We start from the raw sequence: 21469 nt of genomic DNA, 5'->3' as shown, positions 1-21469 counted from the left end.
GTTTTATAAACGCCTGGGTGTTTTCAAGATGTCTCTTCTGTTCACTTGATTTTACTGTTGATTCATTTTGCTACAACCTCACTTTTACATTTTTACTTCATAATAAACTTTAATAAATAGACAAATCACCTGATTTTCTTTTTCAGAATGTTCTGAGCTGTGTCATGTTCTTATTCTCACAAATGTTAATCACTTATATTTGAAAATGTCTTGTTGAAATTTTAATTAATATTTTTCTCCCTTTTTTTGAAGTGACTTTTGTCCTCTGTAACAAGGATGATACTCGTGGTCTTTGATAGGATTCTGTATGAACTACATGATAACACACATGAAGTGTTGAATGTGTTGTATCAACTCGGGGCCTGTTCTGGTTTTCTAGAAGGTGCTAAGATTTATTTGGACCTAATTGCAGTCCATTTCTGGAATTTCCCAGATCCATTTTGAAGCAAGGAAAAAAATTAGTTGGGATTTTCAAAATCAAACAAATTGGAGGAGGTGAAGTAGCAACAATAGCCAAGAAATGTCTCCCTGCCCTTGCTGCAGGATGCTCTGGTATTATTAGTGACAAGTGTTCTGTGGGAGTCCGCCACCGTCACCACCTCTGCAGTGCCCATTCTGTGCTGCCAGCAGGGCCCAGGTTCTGATCAACATGCACATTCACATGTTACAAACAGCTGGAATCTGGCACCAGTGTTATTTAGTTCCTTGCCCTCCTGAGAGGGGCCAGGACAGGAAAGTGTGTCAGCATGACAGCATCAAACACAGCTCTTCAGGGGCCCTCTGGCCACCTGGGCCAGGCTTCCCAGCCCACAGAGCACACACTCAGCCAACAGTGAGAAGACCATGCAGCGCATGTGGATGACCCCAGCATGGGAATCGGCACAGCAATTTTATCTTATAACTACCTGGGTAGAAGAGTAACACAGAAGCTCGTGCTCCCTAAGTCCTTAACACAGTCCTGGAAGAGAAAGCCCTCAGGGTCTGTGTGCCTGCTCACATCTCAGCGAGGTGAGGCTCTCTTCCAGACCTGGCTGTCAACAACCTGGCACAGCTGCCACATTCATTTTAACCTGGTACATCTCAAGGAAACAGTATAAGAGAAAAACAAATCCAGGGTCATCCTCCCAGGGAGAAAAGGGTGAACTCCTTCTCTCCACCTCCCCACCCTGGTTCCTGGCCTCTTCCTGACGTGCAGCTTTCTAACAGGAATAAGCTGCAGAACCTCCCACGTGACCAGCGAAACCCTGTGGGCCCCCCCACCTTTACCAAGATGATGGGAATCTGAGTGGTGTCCTTCAGGGAGTCGCCTGCGTGCCTCCCGGTCTTGCTGTCCAGGCTGGGGTGGTGGAATATTCACCATCATCTTCTAGGGCTACTCGTGTTGGTTCTGGCTAGATTCTCGGGAAAGGGAATGGTTTAGGACTGTTGCCCATAGGTCTCCATGCTCACTCGCCAGCACTGCTGGCAGCAGAAGTTCCATCACATTTCCATTCATTTTATTCCTGATGTACTCTTTACCTTATAAGAATCTAAGATTTCAGCTCCCTGCATGCAGCTCATGGCACTGACTCAGTTGCACACCAGTACTGTTTTTTACCTGGGACGAGCTCCTGGCTTGGGCCAGGATCTCCTGTGCTTCTCTGTCCAGGCTTGGTGATTCAGCAGAGCCATCATTGTTCTCTAATGGTTCTTTTCAGGATGGACCCACCATGGTGGACATTTCTGTTTCCTATATCTGCACAGGACTAATTTTGCTTTCCCCAGCACTGGATACAGAGTAGATTTCCAACACACATTGTAACCTGCCTAACATATAAGAAGTAGTAAATGGTGCAATGCCAGTACCCTAAGATACCCTAAGATGATGTCAGCCACGCTGCATATTTCGCTGCCACAAAGCAATAGCATATGTCACCAGCAGCACATTTATCTATACCTCGATCCTTTACATGAGAATTCTTTCCTACGAAAAGTACAGTAAAAGCAGAGAAAATAGGAAGGGCTATGTTTATTTTTCCCTGAGAAGGAGCTTCCCATTTCTTTCTCAGATATATGCCTGTGCCTGACCCAAGGAGAGGACCATCTCTCATAATGCTAGGAACACTGCAAACAGTGAACAGTGAGAGAACATTCACACGTTCACAGCAGGGCTGTAATGTGCGTGTCTCAGTGCTGGGTGGCTGTGAACCACTGGTGGTACTTGTGGGACAGTCACGCATGTACTACTGGTGGTTCAGGCCAGTGGGAACATGTTAACAAAGCAGCAGAAGAGGGGATTCTTTTCTTGTTCTCTGATATTTTCTTGGGTTCCCAGAATGGAGTGCTAGAAGTAAAATTAAAATTGACATTAAAAACATTGCTATAATTTTTTCTCAAAATGTAGTTCCGTTATCATTTCATATTTTTCAGTGGATACTTAATGTGACATCTATGTCTGTTTTCTTTATGGTTGATTTAGAACAATGAGTAAGAGTCCAATCTCTAAGCATGTGCTCTGTGCCAGGTGCTATGTGAGACACAATCCACATCTTAATGCATAATACTTATTTTAGGTACTGCTGCTGTTCCCATTTTGCAGGTGAAAAAATAGGCACAGAGAGGTTAATAAGGTCACATTGCCCATAAGAAAGAAAACCTGCCTTGAACTCAATCTGGCCCCGGAGTCCACTGTCTTACCACAGTGTACTGTCTCTTGCACATTTATTGTCTGCTTTTGTGCCATAATAGTTATTAATATGCACAACAGGGGATCTGTAAATCCAAATAATGAAGTAAATGCTCAGCTTCATCCATACTATAATGAGGTTCTTAATTTTAATCACTCATTATTTTTCTCAATAAATTACTGATCTGGCTTGCCCGTCTATCTGCAGCAGCAAATAATGAACCAGACGCTTTCAGCCCATGAAAGCCACAGCTCTAGTACCTGTTTTCAGATATCAAGAGGTGGCTCATATCCCAGTGGCTCTAACTTGCCCTGTCTCGGGGGACTTTCCTCTTCATTCCTGTTGGCCCACAGGGGAGGAGGCAGGAGGTGGAGACAGTCGAAGTTCTCTTTTGTCCTTTTAAATCTGAGTGCTGAATTCACTTACCTGAATTTTCCTAGTTCTTTGTGTGGTAAAGTTTTGAATTAGAGAGCCTAGTCTATATGTAGGAGATCTAATCCAGTCTCAAGCCCTACCTCTTGTTATTTTTCCCACTGAAATATTGGGGATTTTAGCTTTCCAATGGGATTGACTTATACTGAAAAATGATCGAATATGTTTTATTTCTGCTCATTTGAGTTTCAGAAATATGACTTCATGATATCTCATTTCAAATACTTTTGTAACTTTATTGGTTCTTAAGGTTTTTTTTTACTTTTTTTAGCCATCTTAAGTATTTTTCTCTCGTGCACGTAGTTCAGTTTCAGAGGGTTTCACCATACTTGTTTTTGCTAAAAATACTGCCACTTGTAACCTCATCCTCTGGTTGTTTTAACAGTAAATTTTATCACCTACAGGAGAATATTAAAAAGTGAGCCTCCATATCCCCAAGACATGAGTGCATTAGCTAAAGACCTGATTCAGCGTCTGCTGATGAAAGATCCCAAGAAGAGACTGGGATGTGGCCCACGGGATGCAGATGAAATTAAAGAGCACCTCTTCTTTCAGGTGAAATTTGTTGAGCAGATAGATAGTTTCATACCCCTGCTGTTGTCAGAGTGCTAGGCATTCTTGCTGAGAAGACCCAACACAGTTCCTCTGGGGGTCATTTTCCACCTATGTTAGGACTTTTTCTCTCTTCTTTTGTGGTTGTGGGGATTGAACCCAGGGCCTCAGCCCTGAGCTACATCTCCAGCCTTTTTAAAATTTTTATTTTTTGAGCATCTCCCTAAGATGTTAAGTTTCCAAGTTGCCCAGGCTGGGCTTGAACTTTCAGTCCTGCCTTCCCTCCCAGAATGCACCACCATGCCCAGCTTTTTTTTTTAATGACAGAGACCCATTAGGAAGGACCAGAATTCTCTTTATGCAGACCTGAGTAGTCTTTTCCTCCCTAAGGATAATGGGAGTGAGGAGGATCATAGTAATGTCAGTCTGCTTTTTCCATACTGATCAGTTCGTTTCTGAGTTTCCATTTATGTCTCTGGGATTCTGGCATACGGACGAAGGAAACTTGTCACATTTCTTGCTTCTCTCAGCCCATGAGCTGTTACTGGCACCATGTTTCACCTTTTAGATAGTAATTTCATTTCTTCTTCTGCTCCCGGAAAAAGTCTTAGAAAATTAAAACCTGTTTCTCAGCACACATCTATGGCATATACAGTTATCTCTTTATTTTCTTTGTCCCTGTGACTGTGCTTTTCTTACAAAGAAAAAAACCTGATAGACCACTCTACTGAGCAATAACACAATAATGTACAGTTTTGTTTGCTCAATTTAGTCCTAGAATCCGCCAAATATTAATGACTGAATTGACTAGATTGTTTAAGTGGTCAAACCTGGGATACCATGGCCTTAATTTCTAATATGCTAAACATGTTTTGAAATACTTTCAGCACATCAGCAAGCATGATCTAAATGTTTATATCATGCAAGTTTTCTTTCCTAGTCTGTGAACTAAAATTTTATCACCAACACAAATGAATATACAAAAAATTGTCAAGCATTCTTATTATTTACTGCTTCTTAAATATAGAAAAACAAATATTCATTGAAAATAAGAACTATCCCTGTATACTTCAGTGCTCAAAAAAGAGCATGTTTATTTCAGTCCCTCAGTGTTATCATTTTTAAAATATTACTTCACATTTTACAGTTCAATGAAAAATACATTTAGATAAAATGATCTCAATATTTATTTCATAAATTCATATGGCTTAGAAAGATTACTATTTGAACAAACTATTTCAAATCTTACTCCTAAATTTGCTTGAAAAATTAACAATCAAGTAAAATTCAAGAAAGTATTTAAGCAAAATAACCCCAATTGTATTTTCCTAGGATCTTTTTCTTTATTGTTCCCTGTATTTGTGAATATTGCAATGTCTTTCATATTAGAAAAATTTCTCTTCTTGATAGAGTAGTAATTTAAAACTATTTAATTGCTTTGACTTTTTAAATGATAAACTTTTAGAATGATCAGAATTCTACTTGTAAAGACCTAAGTGGTCTTGTCCCGTAAATGTTGCAGGAGTGGGAAGTATCACAGAGTAGCATTCAATTTTCTGCTTATCAAAACATTTTCATGCTAACAACATACTTCTCTAAATTACCCCTTTACTCTAGAAGTTTCTTTTAGAAACTACAATAGCCAAGTGCAAATTATATACTTTTAAATGGGAAACATTACAGCCATATAGAGAAAAGAACACAGAGAGAGAGAGAGAGAGAGAGAGAGAGAGAGAGAGAGAGAGAGAGAAACACTAGCCAGAAAGTCAAGAAACTGTTCAAATCCTGATTCTTCCACCAGCTAGGGTTTAAAGGAAAAGGGTAATTATTTCTGAGCCTCAGTTTCCTTCTGGATCAAATAAAGAGGATAAACTAAATTATCTTTAAACTCATTCTAGCTGGAAAGGAAAATGTAAAGATCTGTAATTTAATGATTTTATTTCCTTTGCTTCCACAGGGAAGCATAATAAAAACATTTAGTGGTAGCAATTAAACCTAGTGAAATTCATCAACTAGGAGGTACAGGTTTTCACATTTTACCTTCACTAAAATCAGTATGCATCTTACAATGAACATCATCTCATGATTCTAATAATGCTGTTTCCTTTCTTATGGATATGTTGTACTATCAATAATGCCATTTTAGAGTTGAAGAAATTTTGTAATGGCAGATCTGTCAAAGTCATTAAGTATTATCTAAGGATATTTTAAGTGGAAAAAGGAACATAAAGAAACAAAGAGGGTTGAATTTGAATAATATAAAAAATGTCAATTACTCAATAAGTGTCTAATATGGGCATGGTTTATCCTTCAGGGAAGATAAGAGGCAGGATCTAAAATGTTGCATACAATTGAATGAGGAAAGAGCACCTGCATCACTGTAATAGTTTCATTTAAACTTATGGACATAAGCAGATGCTTGATTAATAGTGGATTTTTTTAATCTATCCAGATGACCCAGAGGAAAAGCAAGTACAAGGGAGACCTCAGTTAACACTGCCTCTAGAATATAGAGATATTTCTTTAGAGTTAATATCCACAGAACATTTAAAGCCCTTTATTGCATTTTTGTTTTGCTTTGTTTTGTTTTAGGGTTTTTGTTTTTGGGGGCCTTTGCCAGAAGGTTTAGGGCAAAAGTAATTTTTCTGGTATTTCTAAGGGTGAACTAGAGTGTATTGGTGCCCCCTAGAGGATACGGTGAGACTCACGGGGAGAGAAGAGGGTCCCTTGCAGAAACAGCCTCTGCTGGAGGAGCTTTGTGCTACAGCTAGGAAAGGGGATGGGGGTGGGGCAGGGGGGTCATCAATTTGAAATATGTGCCATTATTTTTAACGTCTCTCCCAATTAATTAAAATACTCATCTGTCTTTGTTATTAATAGACGATATATAAATTTTGTTTACTTCTGCTTTTTACCAATCTTCTTTCTCTGCTGTAGAAAATAAATTGGGATGACTTAGCTGCCAAAAAAGTCCCTGCACCATTTAAGCCAGTTATCCGGGATGAATTAGATGTGAGTAACTTTGCCGAAGAATTCACAGAGATGGACCCCACCTATTCTCCCGCAGCCCTGCCCCAGAGCTCCGAGAGGTTGTTCCAGGTAATCCCCCGGTGCTCGCATATGTGGGCCATGTTGCTTTGGGAAAAAGATCAGTTTCCCCATATTAAAGTCGTTTTGTTGGCATCTTAAAACTGGGGTTCTCTAATCTTCAAAAGTATTAAGTATAGAGATATTTCAGATTGCTAACTGAAGCTAATGGTTGCTAAGTAGCAGGTATTATTTATGCATTTATTTTTGTATAAGGAAACCTTAATTTTATTCCTAATGTTTTATTTTTGTTCAGGTCCTTTTAATAGAAATTACAATAATGCTGCATTTTTACCCCAGTTCATGTAAAACATTTTTTAGTTCATAATGTTGTCTCATTTTTTATCTTCAGGGAATAATCTTACTGCTTTCCCACTCATAAAGACTGAGAAAGAATTTTATATATAGAAAAATTCTTTATCAGACTTAAGATAAATAGTCTATTAATCGGCACTCTTCTAAGTGCCTGTAGTGTGATTTAATCTGACCATCCAGGCTGTGTCTCTTGCTCACTTCACGTCACTGTCTAGCATATGACCACACACTTAGTAGATGTTTGTTAATGAACTAGTGAATGGTGCATCTTGGACATATTAATCATGCATCATTATATCACTTCTGGCTCACCACATCATTGTGTCATAGATTGGCTCCTTTTCAAAACCCAATGTTAAATTTAAATATTCTCAAGAAATAGAATACAAGTCAAATAATTGCTGAACTAGAAACTAACTTTAATGAAAATTGTTATTTTTCTAGTTTGAAACCCAGTAGCACTGGTATTTTCTAGTTTGAAACTTAGACTACTATGTTTGATATCTTGACCGTATCTTTTTTGGGACATCAGGTAATGTTTATAAGCAAATAATTATCAACAAAAAGCAAAAGAAGTATAGCTCTGAGTCAGTTAGTTTTGGGGATAGGATAGGAAAGAAGTGTTTTTCTACCTTTATTATTGAATTGGTTTAATTCTACCAGAAGATGGCATTATCTCCTTCTGAAAAGCGTTTTTCCATCTAATTGAAATAACTCTACATTTGGGATTACAAATAAAATGAAATTAGATTCATCTCAACAATTATTTGAGTGTTTTTCTAAGAAAAAAAATCATCCTAATCTAGTCTATGCTAAACTGCAGAATGGCAAGTCTTCATTCTTCACCTTTCCTTCTCTTGTTTAGGGCTATTCTTTTGTTGCTCCTTCTATCCTATTCAAGCGTAATGCCGCTGTGATAGATCCTCTTCAGTTTCACATGGAAGTGGAACGTCCTGGGATGACACATGTTGCCAGGAGTGCCATGATGAAGGTATAGACGCGTGGTCACTTTGTGGTTTGCATGAATGTTTAAGTATTAACACAAGCATTCTCAAGTTCCGTCAGTTTTGGAGTAAATAAGTGGATATAACAGTATTAGCATTTCAGAATTCTTAACGTCGATTTGAATGAGCTCCTTTTTACAATAAAGAAGTATGTACCTTAAATTAATGATATAGATAAAAATAGAAATGAGATGAATAGAAATAAGATGAATTTTAGATGATAAATATATTTCATTCATATTTATTAATATTAATAATGTTATATTACTTTACAGTTTTACTTATTCCTTGTGTATTACTAACCTTTTCTTAAGTTAAATGATGTTGGTTTCTTACCAGGATTCTCCATTCTATCAACACTATGACCTAGATCTAAAGGACAAACCACTAGGAGAAGGAAGTTTTTCAATTTGTCGAAAGTGTATACACAAAAAAAGTAACCAAGCATTTGCAGTAAAAATAATCAGCAAAAGGTATACCCATTTCTTGAAGTCTTGCTCTTGTGTTTATCTGAGTCAATTAATTCATAAATTAAGAAATTTTTATTGAAAAAGAAATCAATAATATATTGCAAGCCTTTCTACCTAGGAGCTTAGCTGCTGGGCTCATTAGTTGATTCATTATACTTTTAGACCTAATAAATATTTTCTGGTAAAGTAATCCATTTTTGATTTTAATTATAATGTTATATGCTTGAGATTATTATGGGAAAACTTTCTTGTATAATATATTTAATCAGACTTGCTTAGTGATTTCAGCAGCTATTACTATTTCTATTAGTTGCATCTATGATGTACTTTTCTCTGAAATTATTTAACAAGCTATGATAGCTTTGATAGTCATTATTTTTGTTACTGATTATTACCTTCATGATTGTGTAGTCTTTTTTTGCCTGTACTGAGGATTGAATCCCAAGCCTCACACATGCTAGGCAAGTGTTCATTCACGGAGGCATATCTCCAGCCCATGATTGTACAGTCGTGTTACCAAATTGCTAGGCAAATAGAGCATCCATTTTTTTTTCATATGACTGGCTCTTTTCTGACTCATAATCATTTTCTCCAAAAATAACTTTAACTTTTCTGGTGAGTGATTTGATTCATTACTCTTTTGTAAATTTGTTCTGAATGCACTGTAAATAAAAAGAAAATTAGGGCTGGGCCAATACTGTCATTAAGAACTTGTTTGAAGAGACATGTAGGTGCTAACTGTTTCATCTTATAGGATGGAAGCCAATACTCAGAAAGAAATAACAGCTCTGAAACTCTGTGAAGGACACCCCAGTATCGTGAAATTACATGAAGTGTTTCATGATCAGGTATTCCACATGTTCTTTTCTATGCATGCTAACTAAATCACACACAGCGTTCTGTTTCTCACCAGTTTTGTGGGTCTTCTGCATCAGAGTCAGGAATATGGAACATCACTCAACCACTAGGAAGAGCAGAGAAACCAAAACATACACCCTTACCAGCCCCCAAATCAGTTCATCCTTTCGCCTCTCCTGCTTTCCTCTCTCCTCCCTCATATGACATGGAAAGAAGACAGCTGGAGCGCAGTGCCACTGTTGCAGGCTGCTTTTTGCCAAAGCAGGTGCTGCTCACCGTAGTTTAGTGACTGCACAGTGGCACACCTCTTAGTTCTTAGTAATTTTGAGCCTGCAACTTTCTTTTCACTTCTTGAATAGAATGTGGTCTTAATCTCAATTATGACAAGCTAAAGAGCAAACACAGGAAGAAGGCAAAAAATACTCCCTTTCATCTTCTTGTTCCAGGTAGCAGATTCTGCTGAGCCCCCTGCCAGGTCCTGTCACTCCCTCTTCCACTTCAAGTCTTGCTTTCTAACCGGAAGCTAATATGGAAGCATGTCACTTGGGATATGAGAGGAGCGCCACTGTATCAGGTCCATGTCACCTCTCAGTCCTTCCCACTGCTACCTCCCAGGTCTGAAATTGTTCCACTACAGTATTTTCCCCCTAAGACTGGGAGGGATGACACAGTCCTTCTTAAGACAACATGGAGCTAAAACCAATCCTGAATGTGCTTTGCCTAAGTTTACCCATGAAGAAACTGAGATTCCAAAGGGTCAGGAGACTTTTACCAAGATCACACAATGAGTGAGTGAGAGTCTAACGGAAAATCTGGTGTGCAGTTCTGGGCTGTCCTCATTGTGCTCTTGTGGCATCCTTGAGGAGGAGAGCTGGGACTCAGTTCTCCACCACAGCTTTTGCTCTCCCCAAGTACTGTAACCAAGAATGACACATTGTTGTAAGGTCAGGCAGCGTCAAGAGTAGCGTCTACAATGACCGATATCTATAATAACTGCTGTGCCAGATATCTTCACGTTTTATCTCAGTCCTTACCTCAACTCTTCCAGATGAGAAAACAGAAACTCATAGAAGTTCAGGAACAGAGCCTCACAGTTTGTAAGTGATAAGGCTGGGACCTGAGCTCAAGCAGGGCAACATCAGCACCCACCCAGCTTGTAATTATTTTACTCTATCACTTTAGAGGAGGCAGAAACACAGCCTGGTTTTTATGCCAGGCAATCAGGACCCCAAATTAGCATTACCTCCCACAAGCTCATAGGTTGCACAGTCAGAAAAGGATTGCTTCTGAGCAGGAACTCAAGAGGAACCCCTCTTCTTGCTCCTCCATTGTCTCCCACCTATTGAGCAACTCAACTCTAGTGGAGCGAGTGAGTGCCCTGTTCACTAGAGTAGCTAAAAAGAGACTGCACAATACTGTTATGCAAATAGAGAAGAAATTCATGTATTGACCTAGGTAACAGTGGATGTCCATAGGCAGCCCACTCTGGGGTTTTGCATCTGTGCCGCTAGCAGTATCCCAACCAAGACATTTAATATTTGACCTTCAGAATGATTTAGATCTCAGGAACTACATCCCTAATTTTTTACTTATGTCACAAGTTGATTCTTTGCTATTTCTATATTCAGAACTTACTAGAATATAAATTGCCTCATGACGTAATCTTATACACATTAGTATAAATACATTATTCTGATGTGCAGTTGTTGAAATGTACCTTGAGTTTTTCCCGTGCTGGTGACACAGTTGTCTAGATCATCCCCATAGCCACGGTCTGTTTCAGCTAATGGTGACATTGATTAAAGGTAGGTCTTCAGACCTTGACTGTGATAGAGCAGTTCATTTTATGTGCCATGATTGGTGCTTTACACACTCCAAGAGTTTTCTCTTGCTGTTGTAAGAAGTCACCATGAACTTTAAAACAGTACAAATTTATCTTACAGTCTGGAGATGAGAAACACAAAAGCAGTCTCATCGATTCAGAGTCCACATGTTGGGAGAGCTGGTTTCTTCTGGAGATGGCAGGCACAGTTTGTTTACTTGCCACTTTTAGCTTGCAGAGGACACCCGTGTTCCTTAGCTTGTGACAACCCTCCTATGCCATACTTGAATCTCTTATTTCTGTTGTCCCATGCCATATTACATACCCTGATGAGTAATGCATCTCAAGATCCTTCACTAATCATACCTGCAAAGTCTCTTCCACTGTTTACGGTAACAGCCACAGGTCTGAGGGCTAGGACGTGGACATCTTTAGAAGGCTGTTATTCAAGATACCATACATACATTTTCTCATTTTACCTTCAGTTTATTGGAAAGGGTTCTCAAGTTCATAGAGGCAAAGCAGCATTCCCACAATCATAAGGAACAGAAGTGACTTTCAAATCCCAGCTTGCCTCTTATTTTGAGGCTCAGTGGCCTATCCTCATAGCAAACATTTAGCCTTCACTTTATTCATCTGATGTAGAATGAAAATTAGTTTGATCTATAGTAGCCTGGGACCATTCATCTCATTAAAAATGATGTTCACTCTTTACAATTTGTCCAGCATTTTCAGGATAATGTAGTTAGAGTTTTTTTATGAAGCAATTTTTCTGAGTTTTGCTAATTCTGGAAACATTTGTTGAATGCTGTTGGTGCTGCCTTGCATAGTACCTGAACCCAAATATTGACATTTTATTTTAAACTAGTTGTGTTTACTTAAGAGCTGGTGTAAGTCTTTCGTCTTTCAGAAGCTCTTATGTTATTTTCTTTATGGAGATATATACAAAATTTATATATAACAAAGTATTTAAGATAATCCTGTTGGGATCAAAAGCAATTATAAAAAAAAGAAAGAAACGGGGATTGGAAGTGTAGTTCAGTGTTGGAGCACTTGGATAGTATGCGTGAGGCTCTGGGTTTGATCCCCAACACCAGACAAAAGCAAACAGCAACAAAAAACATCTTTTAAACACCCATACCCAGGGCCGGGGATTTAGCTCAGTGATTCTGCTGCCTGCCTCGCAAGCGGAAGGACCCGAGTTCAATCCCCGGTACCAAAAATACCTCAAAAAAAACCCATACCCAGTGAGTTTTAGGGTGTTTGCAGTGAGTATTAACAGGAACCCTGAAGCTAATCTGCTGACCCTCTAAAATTACCAAGCAGTAATTTTTTTTTTTTTTTGGTACCAGGGATTGAACTCAGGACGTTGCCCTTGCGAGGCAGGCAGTGGCACCACTGAGCTAAATCCCCAACCCCACCAAGCAGTAATATTTTTAAAATTTTATTTTATTGGTACATTTTAGGTATACAGTATAATGACATTCATCATTGGAAATTTGCACCTTTACATAATCTCTCTTGGTTCTTATTTTTACCCCTTCCCCTGCCCTCCCTTCAATCCCTCCATCTCTTCCTATTTACAAAGACTTTGTTTCCATTTTTCCATTTTCTCATATTAATTTCATTCCCTTCTTTCCTTTCCCCTAGCCCTCCCACTTCCCCTTCCCCTTTGCCCCTTTTCTTCCTATTTCACATTATCTATTATACCTTTCAGTCCTTATTTACACCTTTAATTTCTCACACTAGAGAAACTGTTCGGTATTTACACATGTGTGTCCTATTTATTTCACTTAAGAGTATCGCTTCAATGTGCATCCATTCAGCTATAAATGTCTCTAATTTCTCATTTTTTATGGCTGAGTAGTACTCCATTTTATTTTTTAAAAAACACATTTTCTTTATTCAGTCTCCAGTTGATGGGCATTTGGGCTGGTTCCAAGTTTTAGCTGTTACAAACTGTGCTGCTATGAATATGGGTGCACATATATCACTGTGGTATGATTCTTCTAATTCTTTGGGGGAAGATACCCAGCAGGGGAATAGCTGGGTCAAATGGGACCTCTAATCCTAGTCCTTTGAGGTATCTACATATTGATTTCCACAGTGTTTGCACCAGTCTACACTCCCACCAGCAGTGGAGCAAGTTTCCTTTTTCCCCACAGCCCTGCCAGCATTTGTTATTGGTTGATTTCACGATAGCAGCCATTCTTTCTGGAGTGAAGTGGAATCTCAGCGTTGTTTTCATTTGCATCTCTCAAATGACCAGTGATGTTGAACATTTTTTCATGTGTTTTTTTGCTATTTCTGCTTCTTTGTCTGAGAAATGTCTTTCATTTCAGATGCCCATTTTTGGATTGGGTCTTTAAATTTGAGAGGTCTGATTTTTTAAAGTTGTTTATAGATTCTAGATAGTAGACCTTTGTCTGGGGAACAGCAGGTGAAAATTTTTTCCCACATTGTGGATTGTCTCTTCACACTCCAAGCAGTAATTTTTAAAGATAAATTTGCTATTAAATGGGTCTGCCAGGCTTCAAGTGGGCAGTGCCCCACACCTAATTGGTAAGATAATCTATATTATTTACAACAGATGACTCAAGATTATTGTCAGCACTGGGTCACACTTTAAAAAGAACAATGTGTAAATTCAAGAGAGAAGGTTGGAATTGAATTCAAATGCAAGAATTAGTCAAGGAAAGGGTATGTGAAAATCTCATCGCGGTAGTTGAAATTTTCCATTACCAAAATAGAATTCTAAAAAAGCAACTTTATCCTTCAACTCCTCCCTCTAAAATACAAGGATTTCTTGTTGGTCATTTTAGTGAGGAATTATTCAAATTTACCAGTGATATAGTCAATAAGCACTTATACATTAGTAGGCTTCTACTCCTTTTCATTAAGACTCTCAGATTATTACTTTTTTCTTTTCTAGCTTCATACGTTTCTGGTGATGGAACTTCTGAATGGGGGAGAGCTGTTTGAACGCATCAAGAAAAAGAAACACTTCAGTGAGACAGAAGCCAGCTACATCATGCGGAAGCTGGTTTCTGCCGTGAGCCACATGCATGATGTCGGAGTGGTACACAGAGATCTCAAACCCGAGGTAGAAGGCACTGTGATCGCTTCTGCAATCCAACCTAGCACCATTATTAATATTCTCCAAATAGATGTGGGATCTTAGGGTGGTTGTTTTTTTCATACTAGTATTCTAAAGTAGATGCTTGAAAACATGCTTTGTGTTTCTTTTTCCTTTTCTATGTCACTCTAAAATAAATTTGTCATTTTTTTTGCCAGCTGATCATTTTGGGGTTATATTTGTTGTAAGTGTGAGAGCCTTTTATGGAAAAAATACTTCATACAACAGTTGTAGACTAAAAATAGCAGTGGAAAATTTTGTAGCAGGAAATAATATCCCTTCTATATGTATTCTATTTTGGAGAGGATTTCTTAAATTAATGTATTCTTAAAGTTTATTTTTCATGTTTGTAATCAAATCGATTAGCTCCTGAGGAGAAATGTATATAACTCTAGTTAGTCTACATACTTACACACAAAGCGTTGTCTTGGTTTAATAAAAATTATGCCATCTTTATATGTGCTTTTCTTTGCTCAGACTATAATATTTATAGAACTGTGCAGCAGTGCAAAAAAGAGCAGCTTTTTATATATTTCTTCTTTCAAAAGATTGTTAAAGAAAGTTAAACTCAGAAAGATCTCTCAGTATCAAAAATGTGAAAAATCTTTCTTTTTGAAAATCAGAACCATAATAATGTAAATTAAAAACAAAACCCAATAATTTATAAAAAGAAAACAAATGAGTCATCCTTTACCCCATGCAAAGTTATATGTACTTTTTTATCTAAAATAGAACTTTTTTTTTTGTTCCCATGTGATTGTGTTTCAAGTATATTTAAAATATTAATGCATTTTGTGTTTCTTTTTTGTTGAACCACAAAAGAATGCTTCTCTAAAAGCACTATTTTTTGCCTTTTTAAGTATCTTGAGTTATTATAGAGAGAGGATATTTTTTAAATGGAAATCTATTTATTAAAATATACAGTCATGGGCTGGGGATTTAGCTCAGTGGTTCCACCGCCTGCCTTGCAAGCACAAGGACCCAAGTTCGATCCCCTTTACCAAAAAAACAAGCAAAATAAAAATATACAGTCATCCCACAGTATCCTTGGAGGATTAGACCCCGGTTCCCCAACAGATAATCAAAGGGATGTTCAAGTCCCTTAGTAAAGTGGTATATTATTTGCATATATCCTACACAAATCCTCTTGTAGTCTTTAAATCCTCCCTACATTACTTATAATACCTAATGTAATATAAATGCTATGTAAATAGTTGTTATAGTGGGGCTGGGGATTTAGCTCAGTGGTTCTGCTGCCTGTACAGCTGCAATTTTTTTTAAGTTTTTGATCCTGGGTTGGTTGAACCCCTGGTTCCAGGACTCACAAATATGGCAGACTGACTATAATTGACTTATTCCTTTAAAGTATTTAAACTTCTGTCTGTGTAGTTTCTATTACTGTTATTCACATGATTAGTAATTAATCCAAAGTGAATTGTGTTTTGTGAACTTGCAACTATGATTGCTCCCTCTCTGCTTCCTTCATCAAAGTTCTCACTCTCCTACATGACTCCCACTGAAAATATGGTGCTCTGTACATTGGAGATTAGCTGTCTATTTTTAAATGTGAAAGCACACCACTTAAATGTTTTCTTGATAGACAAGGAACAGGCATGTAGTTTTTTTTAATGGAAAAGATCTGTTCCATGACTGTATAAAATTCATTTTCACATGTTTTATTCTTTGATAACTGGCCATCTGTCATCTCATAAGTCTCAAATGAGGCAACTGTCCTCGGTGGTAGAATTTAAATATGCCTTCCTACTTTCCTGGTAAAAAGATACTTGTGTAGCTTAATTCTTCTTCTTTTCTTTTATTTGAAATGAAGCAGAATTGTCAGACTATTGAGGACACCCTACTATAATTATAATCTTAAACTGAACCAGATTTTGGAGAAATGATAAAGTATCTTTGAACTAAGAGCTTCATAATCATACAGCTTTCTCTTTGACTTTTAAATGGTAGAGTGTATTATTTTCAACTAAAGATTTAATCCCTTTCCCATGCAGCATTTTAAGACCAGATAATTTATTTTTTAGTTATGTGCCTTTCATTTTCCGCAGAGGCAAAATTTTAAGTTTTAGGTGAGAAATCAGATAAATTTAGAAGCTGGCTGACATTCTTAGGAGGTTGCTTCATATTCTTCAAACTAGCCCCATCCTCTTGAAAGATTAAGAAAAATTGTATATGTGAAATTATATTCCAGTAGAACAGGAAATGAGGATAAAAGGGGGTTGACCAGGTACTTCTACCATTTCTGGCCATGTCTAGTCCACACTCCTCCATGCAGAGAGGTCTCTGACTCACTTTGTGCATCAGGAGGGCAGGTAAGCAAGCAATGCTCTGATTTACACGCTCAGGAATAGGAGAAGTGGATGAAGGTCACCAGCGAAAGTAAATGCCACATTCCCTCATCTCTTCCACCTCAAGAACTAAATCAGGGAAATCCTTCTCCAATGTTAATATGAAATAAACTTAGGGGTTCTCCAAGGATGTATCAGGCTGCAATAAAGATGTGCTCCTCGCTTGGCACTGTAGAGGACTTTAAGTATTATTTGCTGAAAGAAAATACCCATGAATCCTAGCTGTGCCTTTGATTTCCACAAATTAGAGATTAAGCATTATATGACAAATATTAAGAAACTCAGTTAATTTTTTGCTTTTCTTTCCTCCTGCGTTATTCATTTTCAACTTTTAGTGAAAAGCTTAGAAGATTTTTCTTCTTTGTATGAAAGAAGCTGTCTTTGATGTCTTTTGTTTTAACGAGACTAATATTAACGAAGCAAATTGTATCCCAAAGCTGGGAATAATTTGATCAATATAAAGGCAAAGACAATATAATCAGATATACTTTCAGTACTGACTGGATGTATTGGTTAAAATGATTTGTACATCAATACAATTAACAATTATTAAGTATATGACAACCATAAAAGTAGTACAGAAAAGCCTTCGTGATCTAGAAATCTGGGTGGATGTATGATTCAAAATAAGTGTCATCTGAATATTTGAGGCTTGTCTCTAAACATCAGAATATGTTTAAGTACTGTTTTGGAGAAAATGTTTCTGAAATGAAATGCATATCTCCACCATGTTTTCTTTAATAGACTATCCTAGATATTATATAGCGTTTTTTGTTTTGTTTGTGTGTGTGTGTGTGTGTGTTACTGGGGACTGAAAGCAGGCACGGTGCCACTGAGCTAAACCCTGGCTCCTATATAGCTTTTTTATTACTTTATTCAGTAAACAAATATATGCATACTTCAGGAATATTGTAGGTTTGGCTCCAGACTACCACATGAAAGTGCAGATCACAATAATGCAAGTCACAGGAAGTTTTTGGGTTCCCAGTGTATATAAAAGTTATTTTTATACTATGCTGCAGTCTATTGTGTATACAGTAGCATTGTCTGAAAAAACAGTATACATACCTTAATTTAAAATATTTTATTGGTAAAAATTTCTAATGGCTCTTTAAGCCTTCAATGAATCTTTTTTTTTTTTTTTTTTTTTGGTACCAGGGATCGAACTCGGGTCCTTGCACTTGCGCAGCAGGCGGTGAAACCACTGAGCTAAATCCCCAGCCCCTTTCAATGAATCTTAATCATTTCGCCAGTAAAGAGTCTTGCTAGGGTGTTGATGGCTATCGAATGATCACCATCAGGGTGGTGGTTGCTGAAGGTGAAGTTGCTCAATTGATTAACTTGTCCTTTTGTGAAAGATTTCTCTGGAGCATGTGATGCTGTTTTATGGTGTTTCATCCACAGTAGAATTTCAAAGTTGGAATCAGCTTCTTTTAAATTCTTGTTGATGTTCCTATTTTGTCCTCCTCCCATGAATCACAAATATTCTTAAGTTGCATCTAGAATAGCAAATCCTTTCCCAAAGGTTTTCAGGTTACTTTGCCCAGATCCATCAAAGGAATCGCTCTTTATGGCAGCAGCAGGCTTATAAAATATACTTCTTAAATAATAAGACTCGAGGGCCGGGGATTTAGCTCAGTGGTTCCGCTGCCTGCCTTGTAAGCTAAAAGGTCCCGAGTTCAATCCCCAGTACCAAAAAATAAGAAGAAGAAGAAGAAGAAGACTCTACTGGAGATGTAGCTCAGAGGTCAAGCACTTGCCTACCATGTGCGAGGCCCTAGGTTCAATCCCAGTACTGTAAAGTACATAAAGAAATAAACAAATAATGAGACTTGAAAGTCAGAATTACTCCTTGATCTGTGTGCTGTGGAATAATAGGTGCTGTGCAGGCAGGCAGATGACAACATTAATGTACATCTCCACTTGAGCTCTTGAGTGGCCAGGTGCAATGTCAGTGAGTGATGATATTGAATCTTTTTGCCTCAACAGTAGGCTTAAAATATTCGGCAAGCCATGCTGTAAACAGATATGTTGCTAATCCAGCTTTGTTGTTCCTTTTGCAGAGCACAAGCAGAGTAGATTTTGTATGATTCTTCAGGGCCCTAGGATTTTTAGAATGCTAAATGAGAGTTGGCCTCCCCTTGAAGTCACCAGTTGGATTAGCTCCTCATAAGAGAGTCAGCCTGTCCTTTAAAGCTTTGACTTCTCTATAGCTGTGAAACTCCTAGATGGTGTCTTCTCCACCAGAAGGTTGTTCAGTCTCCACTGAAAGTCTGTTTGACATAGCCACCTCCATCAGTGATCTCAGCTAGATCTTTCACTGCCTTGCTGTGGCTTCCACATCAGCACCTGCTGCTTCACCTTGCATTTTTATATTATGGAAACAACGTCTTCCTTTAATCTTCATGAACCAACCTCTGCTAGCTTCAAACTTTTCTTCTGCAGCTTCCGCACTTTTCTCAGCCTTCACAGAATTGAAGAGTTAGGTCCTTGCTCCTCTTTAGACTGTAGCTTCAGAAAAGGTTGTAGCTGATTTAATCTTCTAATCAGGCCACTCAGACTTTCTTCATGTCAGCAATGGGGGTCTTTTGCTTTCTTGTCATTTGTATGTTCACCGCCACAGCACTTCTGATTTCCTTCAAGAACTTTGCCTTTGCATTCGCAGCTTGGTTAACTGTTTTGCCAAGAAGCCTAGCTTTTAGCCTCCTCAGCATGCCTTCCTCACTAAACTTAATCATTTCTAGCTTTTCATTTAGAGTGAGAGTCATGCATTTCCTCTTTTCAGTTGAACACTTGGGGGCCATTGTAGGCTTATTGCTTGGCCTGATTTTAATATTGTTGTGTCTCAGGGACTATATCAATAATATACACAGAGAAAATGTTCCATAAATGGGAGAGCACCAGATCCCCTGATGTTTTCATGAGAAACTAACTGAAGTGTTGGTATCTTACAGAATTTGTTGTTCACTGATGAAAATGACAACTTGGAAATCAAAGTAATTGATTTTGGGTTTGCGCGCCTCAAGCCCCCTGACAACCAGCCTTTGAAGACCCCGTGCTTTACCCTTCATTATGCAGCCCCAGAGCTCTTGAATCCTAACGGCTATGATGAGTCCTGTGACCTGTGGAGCTTGGGAGTCATCTTGGTGAGTTCATCTTAACAGTCTTTACACCTGCCCAGTGCTTTCACGTCCTCCATGCTTCATACTTTGTCTGTCTGTCTCTTTCTCTCTCTGCTGTTTTTCTTAAATTTATGGAAAAAAATGACAAATTGGTTTCTTTTCTGTACAACCAATTAAAGGCCCTACCAAAGAATATTTCCATTTCTTAAAACTTCATTTGGTATATTTTGAAATACTGACGTTACCTGTGACTTCCATGAATGGAAGTCATACATTTTTTTAAAGCCATGATAGTATGTTTTCATAACTCATACTGTATTGAATATAAATAGCAGAAATTAGTAATAATAAATAGTAAAAATAGCAGAATTATATGTTAATACAAAAATATTTTAACTATTCTGTGAAATTTTAGACTGAAAATGTAATTAAAATAATTTAGAATGAATTAATAAATTAATAGATAAATTAGAAATATTTATGGCAATTTATAGTAATCGTGATGAACATGCTTTCCAAAAATTTGCCTGGCTGCTTTGATCAAAAACTGAACATAAGCTAGGAAAATCTCAGCATGTTTTTACCTCAAAATATCTTTACTTTTTCTGTATATAATTTGTAATGCTTGTTCTTAGGGGAAATTTTCAGACAGTGCAGCAAGATATAAGGAAAAAAGTGAAAAGCACTCATAATTTTAACATTCAAACATGTTTCTCAGCTTCCTTCTTTCACTAGCCTCCCCTTACTGTATGATTTAGACCTTTCTATGTGTTTTTCTATACATGTATGTATATGTGGGGTTTTTAGTAAATAGAACTTTATTATACATGTAGCTTGAGTCTCCAAAATTTATTTAACTATTTCTTTACTAATGAGCAGTTAGCATTTTTCCATTTTTCAGATTATAAACTCTATAATAATGAATTTTTATATACATATTTGCATCTTTTTCATTATCTCATTGGGATAAGTTTCCAAGAGAAGGATATACACATTTTTATTTCAACATAGAAACCTAGATTTCCTTCTAGAAAGATTTACGGGGTTTTATTCCAACTGTATGCAAGTACATTGGATGCTACCAGTTTTTTTTTTTTAATTTTTTGGTATCAAGGATCGAACTCGGGTCCTTGCACTTGCGCAGCAGGTGGCGAAACCACTGAGCTAAATCCCCGGTCCTCAATCTTTATTTTTAGTTAAACCCCCTGTTCTTATAATTTACATGCATTTCTTTGATAAATATTCAGCTTAAGTATCTCTTTGTGCATTTGGGTATTTATTTGTATTTTCCTTTTCATGAATTGCTCCTTATGAGCTTTGCTCATTTTCCTACGGGGAGATTTTTACTAAATTGTAAAGCTCTATTAAGGATTTTAATCCTTCATCTAATACCAATATTGGAAATGTTTTTCTGGCTTATCTTTGGTTTGGAAACTTTGTATATAATAATAGAAGATTTGGGTTTTATTTTTGGAGGTGTTTACATAGAGATTTTATTGTGTTTTGTGTTTATTTTACTGTGTATTAAGAGAGGTCAGTCTTTTCCTATATGGTATGTGGCTTTGATGTTAGATTGTCACTCCACACCTACCCATAACACAATATAATAAAAATATTCTCCTAAATTTTCCTCTAGAATTAC

The 21469-nt window shown here is 37.5% G+C and overlaps 1 protein-coding gene across 4 annotated transcripts in view; it reads left to right on the top strand.

The window, feature by feature from the left end:
• Window positions 1-21469, top strand: part of Rps6ka5 (ribosomal protein S6 kinase A5) — a 270771-nt gene that overhangs the window by 231235 nt on the left and 18067 nt on the right. For all 4 annotated transcript variants that reach the window (XM_087195482.1, XM_087195480.1, XM_087195481.1 and 1 more), the window contains 7 exons: window positions 3503-3653; window positions 6588-6749; window positions 7918-8043; window positions 8396-8529; window positions 9281-9374; window positions 14139-14309; window positions 19660-19851. In XM_087195482.1, coding sequence (XP_087051608.1) covers window positions 3503-3653; window positions 6588-6749; window positions 7918-8043; window positions 8396-8529; window positions 9281-9374; window positions 14139-14309; window positions 19660-19851 — 1030 coding nt within the window. The remainder of the gene's footprint in view (window positions 1-3502; window positions 3654-6587; window positions 6750-7917; window positions 8044-8395; window positions 8530-9280; window positions 9375-14138; window positions 14310-19659; window positions 19852-21469) is intronic.

Source organism: Heterocephalus glaber, unplaced genomic scaffold (assembly GCF_053883595.1).
Source record: "Heterocephalus glaber isolate CG9 unplaced genomic scaffold, H.glaber_assembly_v1.0 deba00001608, whole genome shotgun sequence".
NCBI classification, from domain to species: domain Eukaryota; kingdom Metazoa; phylum Chordata; class Mammalia; order Rodentia; family Bathyergidae; genus Heterocephalus; species Heterocephalus glaber.
The sequence above is the reverse complement of the archived record's forward strand: the minus strand, read 5'-3'. Positions and strand labels throughout refer to the sequence as shown.